The sequence below is a fragment of the Sceloporus undulatus genome, chromosome 5 (genome assembly GCF_019175285.1).
Source record: "Sceloporus undulatus isolate JIND9_A2432 ecotype Alabama chromosome 5, SceUnd_v1.1, whole genome shotgun sequence".
Taxonomy (NCBI): domain Eukaryota; kingdom Metazoa; phylum Chordata; class Lepidosauria; order Squamata; family Phrynosomatidae; genus Sceloporus; species Sceloporus undulatus.
Genome location: NC_056526.1, coordinates 59,089,827 through 59,099,953, shown reverse-complemented (window position 1 = coordinate 59,099,953; position 10,127 = coordinate 59,089,827). Strand labels below are relative to the sequence as shown.

The 10,127-nt window shown below is 43.8% G+C and overlaps 1 protein-coding gene across 4 annotated transcripts in view; it reads left to right on the top strand.

The window, feature by feature from the left end:
- RASSF3 (Ras association domain family member 3) overlaps positions 1-10,127 on the top strand; it is an 80,775-nt gene that overhangs the window by 45,404 nt on the left and 25,244 nt on the right. Inside the window, exon 1 of one of the 4 annotated variants that reach the window (XM_042468448.1) lies at positions 4,947-5,284. The exons of the other annotated variants lie outside the window; for them this stretch is intronic. Coding sequence (XP_042324382.1) covers positions 5,165-5,284 — 120 coding nt within the window. The 5' untranslated portion in view covers positions 4,947-5,164. Of the gene's footprint in view, positions 1-4,946; positions 5,285-10,127 lie in introns of those variants that run through there. 4 annotated transcript variants of the gene reach the window in all.

Sequence of the window (10,127 nt, the reverse complement as noted above, 5' to 3'; positions counted from 1 at the left end):
TATTATTATTATTATTATTATTATTATTATTATTATTATTATTATTATTATATGTTTACAATGTGGATTTATCTCTCCATATAAGAATGGAGTCTTTGATGCAGAGTTTTGAGTATAATTTTGCTTGCATGGGAAATTAATAGTTATTGCAGTCTTTTGTGTCTCCTTTTTGTGGATGGGAATGTATACTGATCATTTCCAGTCTGTTGGCCATAATTTTGTTTTCCATATTTGTTGGCATATTTTAGTAAACACTTGAGTTGATTCTGTCTGTGGATGGTAGCAGTTCAACTGGAGTATCATCTCATCCTGGTGATTTATTTATTTATTGGTATTCCCAATTTCTCTTATTTCAGTTTTCACCTCGCTTTCTAGAATTTGGGTTTAATCTTTATATGGTTGCTTATTCCATGGTGTCATTCATTTTATCATCTTCTGTCCGTCGCTTCCACTGTCTTTTTATAGCTTTCTTGATTGCATCTGCACTGGAGAAACAATCCAGTTTGACACCACTTAACAGCCATGGCTCAATGCTATGTAATTCTGGGAACTGTAGTTTTGTGAGACATTTAGCCTTCTCTGTCAGAAAACTCTGGTGCTACAGAAAACTACGGCACGTTACATACCGCCGGATTGCAGTGGTCTCCTGCCGCCGCCGCTTGCAACGTCTGTGAGCCACAGCGGCCAAACTACGTGGCTCCCGGACGCTCCGAGGAAGGAGCGCAAAAATCGCGCTCCTTCCTGGGCCCCAGAAAAGATGTCGCAAGGCGCTAGTCATGCACTTGCGGCGTCACTTCCAGGGTGTGATGTGCGGACGCACAGCGTCCACTATGTCAAAATGGCGGCGGCCGTGTGGAACGGCCACCGCCATTTGTTACAGACTCTGTCTGTAATAGGAGTAGGGGCGTCTAGAAGAGACGCCCCTTTTTCAAACTGGGACGTCCTGGGGACGTCCAAAATGGCAGTCTGTAACCCACCTACAGTTCCCAAAATTCCATAGCATTGAGCTGTAGCAGTTTAAGTGGTGTCAACCTGGTTTACTTCTGCAGTATGGATGCAGACTTCTGCAGTGCTGATGCAGCTGTTGTTGTATAGTACATTCTTCTGATCATAGAGCATCCCTACCCTTCGTTTGAACTTCCCTTTGAGTTACTGAATCTTGTGGGAAAGGTCTCTTGTTCTTCCTTTTTCTTATTGTTGTTCTATTTCTCTGCATTGATCATTATAGTAGTTCTCTTTATCCTTGCATATTAGTCATTTAATGGCTGCATTAATGGACCTGGCTCAATTTCTATCTCCCTTTCTTTTAGTTTTTCATCTTTCCTTTACTGCTTGAAGTGTTCTATCTGTTATCCATTGTTTCTTCTCTTTCTTTTTGACCACCTATAGTGTTTTCCTGCATTCTTGCATGACTATGTCCTTGGCTTCTGCTCACAGTTCTTCTGGTACCCAGTCAATTATGCTTAATAACTCATATCTGTTTCTTATATTTTCTGTAAATTCTGCTGAGATGTTGGTCAAATCATATTTTGGTATGATTACTGGTTTTGTATTCTTCTTCAGCTTTTTGATATAAATAGTTCATAATCTGTGCCACATTCAGTACCTGGTCTAGTTTTGGCTGCAAGGATACAGGTTCTCCATCTTCTGCTTCCAATTATGTAGCTTATTAGATTTTTGTATTGATCATCTGGTGATGTTCATGTAAATTGTCTTCTCTCTGGTTGTTGGTTAGAGTTGAATTATTAGAATCAATGCTCACATGTAACAGACTGGCCTATACAGGAGAGGTTGAAGAAACAATTCTGTTATGGTTGTCATCTGATGCAAATCATCTTGTAAAATATGGTGTCTTCCTCACCTACAATGTGATTCAAATGTAAATGTTTACATTCAACATACAAACTCTACATATTTATCTAGTCCATAATTCTACAGATAATGTTTGAAAACTCTGTGGAGGGACGCAAAAATAAAAAAAATGTTAACATACTTTCCATCCCAGAGGTACCTTAGTTCAGCAGAACTTATGCTATGAGAACGTGGAGGCTCACATCCTTTGTATTGTGATACTTGGCAAACAGCTAGTACAAAACAATGTCTTCCATAGGACAAACCCTTCCTGCATTGATATAGTTAAGAATTTTTCCAGCGGCTTTAATGAACACAAGTGCAAAGCCCTACATGAAAGCAATTCCAAGCATCTTAGCATGGTTTTAAGCATTGCAAACCAGCCATCATAATGCTCACATAACAACTGTTTTTGTTCTATCACCTACATTCTCATTTTAACAACCTTCAATTAGGTGTTCAAAGTAGGTAAGCTCTTGAACACCGACTATGAAACTTTTTTTACAGTTCCGCTTTATTACAAACTTTATTTATAACTGCTTTCTCCAAATGTTTTTGAAGAAGTTTTCAAAATGTTTATCGTGTTTCCGCTGTCACTTTTAAGACTCGTTAAAATTTCTTGCTATAAACGTATTTATGGTGTGGTATTATTTTAAAATGTTTGGTTTTTAAGTACTTTTATATTTTTAAATTGTATTCTACTTCTAAATTATTAATCTGTTTTAACAGTGTAATAGTTTAATTCTATTCTAAGTGTCACTTTTGTAAGTTTTTAATTTTAATTGTACTGCGTTTTTAGACAAACCGTTTTGAGTCTCAATTTTTGGGGGGGGAAGTGGGGTACTACTACTACTACTAATAATAATACTACGGGGCTACCCGCGGCTGCCCAACAATAAAATGTGATTTCACCCTGTTTTGACATTTACCAGTTTAAATGACACACAGCTAACATGGGAGGAATCTGAGGTGAAACCACATTCTTGGGCTAAACATTGAGGCAACATAGCTCCCAGTTTGCTCCAGTACAAACCAGAATGTGGGGACTACATGCTGTTGTGGAGATGGGGGAAGGGGCCAGCACCATTGCTGCCCATAATTTTTTTTTACCACTTGCCAATTGATTGCACATGCGCACAAACGGTCAACTGCACCATCGATCCATTACACATTGATGAAAACAACAACAACAACAACAATAATTTATTTATACCCCACTCTTCAGGGGCTATCAGGGTTTTAATCATACCATTAACAAACTGGCCAGTCCAACAGGAGCCACAGAGGAAGGAGGAAAAGAGGGCATTTATTGGGTCCTGCTATGCCAGCGTGATGTAGTGGTTTGAACGTTGGACTGTGAGTCTAGAGACCAGGATTTGAATCCTGGTTTGGCCATGCAAATCTACTAAGTGACCTTGGGGGAGTCACACTCTCTCAGCCTCAAAGGATGGCAGTGGCAAACTCCCTCTGAAGAAACTTGCCAAGAAAACCCCATGATAGGGTTGCCATAACTTGGAAATGACTTGATGGCACACTACATCAACAACAAACTCTGCTTTAATACACACCGACCCTTTCTGCTTGCTAGACCTGTGAACCACCAGAACTTTGGAAAACGTCCTTTCAGCAATCAGAGTCAATTTGCATCAGGTAAGCGATAGCCAGGGTTTGTTTGGAAGAGCCGACCTGCCCTAGAAGCAAGGGACGGTCCTCTACAATGTTGGAAGACACAGGCAAAGACCTGTGTCTTGTTGCGTCCAGGCAGGGTGACCAGATGTGCTAATGGCAAAGGAGGACAAGATACTGAATGGAGGACATTCAAGAAAAATATAGCACATGGCCAAATAAAAAACCTGAAAACACACTTGTATGAATGTAAACCCATACTTCTTAGTCCTGCTCAAAATGGAGGACATTTTGCCATTCCTACTGGAAAGAAGGTTGAAATGTAGGGTGTGTCCTGGAAAAGGAGGACATTTGGTCACCAAGTCGTTTTGGACTGATGGCAAACCTAAGTCATGGGCATGAAGGGATGGATGTTGAGGAGGGAACATACTTGTTTTCTGCTCCAGAGACTAGGACCTGGAACAATGGATGCAAGCTGCAGGAAAAGAGATTCTGCCTCAACATTAGGAAGAACTTCCTGAGAGTAAGGGCTGTTTGACAGTGGAACACACTCCTTCCTCGGAGTGTAGTGGAGTCTCCTTCCTTGGAGGTCTTTAAGCAGAGGCTGGATGGCCACCTGTCAAAGGGGATGCTTTGATGGAGAGTTCCTGCATGGCAGAATGGGGTTGGACTCAATGGCCCTTGGGGTCTCTTCCAAATCTAGGATTCTATGATTCAATGAGAAGAGACTATCTAGCATGTGGGTATAATATGGCCCATCAGATGCAATATTTTATTGTTGTTGTGTGCCTTCAAGTCATGTCCAACTTATGGTGACCCCATCATGGGTTTTTCTCAGCAAGATTTGTTCAGAGGGGGCTTGCCATTGCCCTCCCATAAGGCTGAGAGAGTGTGCCTCAGGCAAGGTCCCCCATTGACTTTCCATGGCTGAGGAGGAGGGACTTGAACCCTGGCCTCCAGAGTAAAGCCCAATGCTGAAGCCACAGCCCTTTCCCTCTCCTGCGCCATGAGGCCTCCAGGGCTGAGGCTTTCTTTTGTTTCCTTCACCAAACCCTCTCTCTCTCAGGCGGATATTAGGTCCTCCTCCTCCTCCTCCTCTCCCACTGGCTGCCCTTTGGCCCCAGGTTCAAGGTGTTCTCAAGGCGAGGAGGAGGAGGAGGAGCCAGGCCCAGCAGCAGGGGACCAAGAGCAAACACAAGGCTCCAAAGTACACTCGCATAAACACAAGGCCATGCTTCTTAGCCCAGGCAAGCTCCCTGACTAGTCCTGCTCAAAATGGAGGCCACTTGGGGCTCCCTGCTGGAGGGAAGGCTGGGGAAGGAGGAGGAGGAGGAGGGCAGTGGTCGCCCTGGCGCTGGGGCTCCCCCCTGGAGGGAAGAAGGGAGGGAACTAGGCTGCGGCGGAGGGAGGGCCGTGCTGCCTGGCCCCTGCCTCCCTCCCTCCCTCAGTCCCTCCTCCTTCCCTGGGTCCAGTCTGCAGGTGGCGGAGGAGGGGAAGGAGCAGCAGGGCAGGAGGCGGAGGCTCCGGGGGCGAAGCGGCAGTAGCCGCGGAGGGCGCTGCCTGGGAGGCTGCCTGGCGAGGGACCCATGTGGCGGCGGCGGCGCAGGCGGCGCAGGCGGAGGCAGGGAGAGGGCCCCTGCCCCGGAGGAGCCTCCTCAGTCTCAGCCTCAGTCTCAGGGGCAGCAGCATGAGCAGCGGCTACAGCAGCTGGGAAGAGTCCGAGTCGGAGGAGTTCTTCTTCACCGCCCGCACCTCCTTCTTCCGCAGCGCCCCCGGGAAAGCCAAGCCCCGCTCGGCGGGAGAACAAGTGAGTCCAGGCAGCCAGGCGGGTAGGGAGGACGCCGCCGCTTCTTCCCCCGGCCGGAGGAGACTTCTTTCCAGGAGGGCTTCCATAATCTCAGGGGGACACCTCCTCCATCCCAACCTCCTCCGGGAGGGATTTCAAAATGCCCTCCATTTTGAGCAGGACTGAGAAGCATCGCTTTACATTTAACATAAGTGTCTTTAGCTTTGTATTCTTTCATGCCCTCCCTTTTTTTGGAAGGTCCTACATTTTCCGCGGTGCCTTGTCCTCTCCTTTGAGGTCAGGCTGCGTCCACACTGCAGAAATAACCCGGTTTGACACCGCTTTAACAGCCACGGCTCTATGGGATGGGGTTCTGGGATTGCCGTAGCCTGTGTTTGGTGCTTTCAGGACTGAGAGAGAGTGTGGCTTCTTCTTGCCCAAGGTCCCCAGTGGGTTTTAGGGCAGAGGTGGGATTCAAACCCTGGTCCCCAGAGTCCTAGTCCAGTGCTCAGACCATGCTCTCTCACTATGAGGAGATCTATACCCAGAGCTTAGTTATGTATATCTTATTTACAGCATTCATTTTAGGAAAGTTGCTTTTGCAGACTGCAGCTCACATTATCCCCAACCAGGAACAGGGCAGTTTTGGGAGCTGGAGTCCAAAGAGCCCTCTTTCCAGGTTTGCACCCACCCAAATATGTCCCCTCCCCTCCAAAACATGAGATGAGCCCTTTCCTATCCCTCCCCCCATCTTTCAAGGGGTCTCCAAAGAAAGAAGCTGGAGCCAGTGTGGGGCAGTGGTTTGAGTATTGACCACGACTTCCAGAGACCTGGGACTCTTTTTAAGGTTGTCCAAAAGATGCTTCATTGGAGCCTTGCCTCTGGGTCATTTCCAGAGCCTGTTTGGGTGGAAGAGGTTGTGACCGAAATGTGGTGGTTGTCTAGAGTTGGTTGCTCATGTGTCACTTTCAGCCATAACCCTCATGGGCAAACAGATTTGGGATTTTCAGGAAAGCGCATAATTGGAACCAGTGGCCATCCTCTATAGTCCAGCTCTGGAGGCAATAAAGCAGTTAGTTGTTTTTTAAAAAAGGAAAACTTATCCAGCCATCGAAAGGATGTTCATTGGCAAAGCATATGTTGATTTGTAGTCCGGTGCCAAACAGTTAGAAGGCACAAATCATTTGTACAATAGATGTACTTCACTCTCTCGTAGTACCAACTTGTATTTGTTGTTGTGTGCCCTATAGTGAACCTATTGTAGGGTTTTCCTGGCACATTTCTTCAGAGGGGGTTTGCCATTGCCATCTTCTGAGACTGAAAGAGTGTTTCTTGCCCAAGGTAACCCAGTGGGTTTTTGTGCTTGAGTGGGGATTCAAACCCTGGTCTCCAGAGTCATAAACCAATGCTCAAACCATTACACCATGCTGGTTCTCAACTGCTATAGTACCAACTACTGTGGCACAAGTAGCTCTGTCCCCTCTGTACATAGGATATTCCCATGAAAGAGAAAGAGCTAGTGTGGTGTAATGGTTTGAGCATTGGACTATGACTCTGGAGAGCAAGGTTTGATCCCCACTAGGCCATGGATGACTTTTGGAAAGTCATGCTTTCTCAGCCTTAGAGGATGGCAAAATGATACACACACACATCCGCATTGAAGAAACTGGCCAAGAAAAGCACATGATAGGCTTGCCATAGGGTTGAAAGGACTTGAAGGCAAACACACACATTGTCAGGAGAAGCACTATGTTCCTAGGCCCTTCAGCTAACTAAGGTTGTTTTAAGACTTTTACTTCATGCTTCACACATAGAAAGATCACACACTAGAGATCAAGCATATATGTTGCTAGCAAGCATGCACACACTCTGGACTTAAAGGTTGTAAAATGTAATACCAGCTGTAATAAGTGTTTCTGACATGACTCTGTTGACAGTCAAATTGTGCTTCATCAAAACTTTTGTGGTGCTTTTTGGTGTCAAACGCAAACACTTTCTTGTCCTCTCCCAAATTAATTTCCCCAAAACTAATAAATCACTTTTCTGTGAGAAAGACACTTAAGATCCTGCAATAAACTGGGTTGTAAAGTAATAGGTAATAGGCTTTTTGCTATTGAGCTGCACATTTCTTAAAACAACTAAAGATATACTTGGATGTGGTCTTGTTAGATCTAACAGGTTCATCTTCTGAGTTAAAAGATAAGTGTTTGAACTTTTTGTATAGTGGAATAGTGAGGGTAAGATCTAGTGTTTACACAGAAGAAAGTCTCAGGGTGACAGTAGTGGTTATGAACTGAGGTTATAATTGAAATCTGGGCTGCAGACATGATCCTAAAACGGTCATAATCTGCCCCTTAATGAGGGAGTGGACTCTGGCTATTCCTAAGTGCTTTTTTTAATATGCAAGAGTTGTAGTAGTTGCTAGGAGATGGCTTGAAGGCAACAAGTTGAAGCATTCCTTATGATCTCAACAGGCCACAGTTTGGCCTCCACTCCTTGGCACTGATGTCGAAATGTAGTTGGTGATAAAAGTGGGCAGGAACAGATAGATAAGGAGTATGAACAATACATTTGATTTCAGTTCTATGTGTCGCAGGTGTGCATAGCATTTTACAGAGAAATATTAACAGAGGCAGGTTCCTGCTGCAAGTGTCTTGCAATCTGGGTTAAAGGGAGGAGAGAAAGTCAACAGAAGGAGAGCAAGATAGGAAAAAACCCCAAAAGAAATGGAAGGAAGAAATAAAATGGGAAGCAAGACTAGCAAGGGATGAAGACAAACAAATGTAGGTATGTGTATCTTAGGCTCAAATTCTGTTGAGGAAGAGATGTAAAGGAGTAAGCCAAAAAGAGGGAAAGTGTAGTCTTCCACATGTTATTGGACTACAACTCCCATTGTCCCTCTCTGTGGTTGCTATGGCTGCTGGGAGTTGTGATCCAAGAGCAGCTGGAGGGCCGGATATTCCCAAATACTGGTGAAGGCAAAGGTTTCACAGAAGGAGGGATTAGGACTGTGAGTTGTAGGTTTGCTTGTTTATTTAAAGCATTTCTACATTGTCCTTGAACCAATTGGGCTCCAGACTAATTTACAAACAAATAGGTAACTTGACTATCCCAGCCCACAGATTTACAATCTAAATTGTGTGCAAGGGGAAGAGGATGGAGGTTGAAAGGGGGAAAAGTAGTGGCTCCATGCAGATGTGCTCAAAAGAACTTTTTGCCATAACTAAGATTTGAGAAAGCAAGGGAAGATAGCTGTAGCCATTTATAGGATGATCTTTGAGTGGCTGTGGGTGACAGAATTTGGGGGACAAAGATCAGGGACAATGATACTGTATATCAGTGATAGATAAGAAGACAAAGAACCAAGGAGGAGCATGGCTGTAGCATTAAAAGGAAGGACACAGAGTCAGTGGGCGATGGGGGTGCTTTGTTAGTAGCAACACAGAATTATGGCACAACAAGCAGTGATGCCACGTGTTTCCACTTCAGCCTCTTGGTGTAATATGAGAGGAAGGGACAGGATGAGCTTTACCATTAGTTATTCCTTAGTCCAAGTATCAGGCTAAATGATTTTTTAATATTTCTTTAGTGTTGGCACTAGGTGTGTCTGAGGGAGAGAACCGTGTCTCAAATCCCTGAAACATTTATTATTGAGATATTCCACCAGTCATGCAGATAAAATGCACAGGCCTTTTACTTGTTTACTACTACTTTATGGAGTTTTTGCTGCACATTCTGGTTCCTATTTATTTTTATTGGATTCCACTCTTCAGTTAAAATCCTTTCTGAGCAGCTACCATGGTGAAAGCAAATGCTTAAAAATAATGACCGGATAATATAAAACATTGTGAAATAGTAGTAGCAGAAAATATAATACTTATTGAAACAACAGCTAAAGTTTAACATCTTAAACAGTATTTTTTTGAAAGAACCAACCATGCTGACATCTTATCCTAAACACTTAGAACAGAATAAGGATAGTATTGGCCTGTTCTAATAGGACTGTTCTAGGGATTAGTGAGGTGCCATAATGGAAGTCTGCTAAGTCTGCACTTTGAAAAACTAATATGTAAGTATTTATTAAGATGTTCTAGTCTCTGTCATTAGCATAAATCAACTATGTTGTTCAGGAGCTGTTGAATTACTATGTTTAAATTCTAAATGTTTTAAGTACACTCATCCTTCCACATTTGCGGATTTGATTATTCATGGATTGTATGAGTATGTTCTCTAGGAATATCTAGGTCCTCCAGTTCAAATCTGTAGTCAACTTTAACCAAAAGTCGCACTGAAGGATCTAGAGATTCCTAGAGAGAACATTCTACTAGGCATTTGTAGCTCCTCCAGCGCAATTTTATGGTCAATATTTGGCAGATGTTGATTACAAAATTGCACTGGAGGACCTAGAGATTCCTGTTCTCTCTAGTAAAAACATAGTTTTTGTTATTACTGTTTTCCCACATTCACGGGGGTCCTGTGCCCCTAACCCCAGCGAATGTGGAGGGATGAGTGTATGTTGCAATGAGTAGACGGTTTCTAGAGCAGGGTTGGGAATTGTGTTGTGCAAATGTCTAGAAGCATGCACAGATGGTGTTGGATTGCAGGTCCCAGCAGTCCTAGCCAAGACAGCCAGTGATGGAAAATGTACGGAGCTATAGCCCAACATGATTTGGAGGGCTAAATGATTCCCACTCCCGTTCTACAACAGGATATTTGAGGATTATACTGCCTTACTGAAATGCTATGAATATATGGATGAATAAAATCTGCCGTGATACATTTGAAGTGATTTCTTTTAAATCACTTAAAATGGAAATTTGATGATAGTTGAGTGCTAAACTCTGGTGAGTGCAATACATTTCCT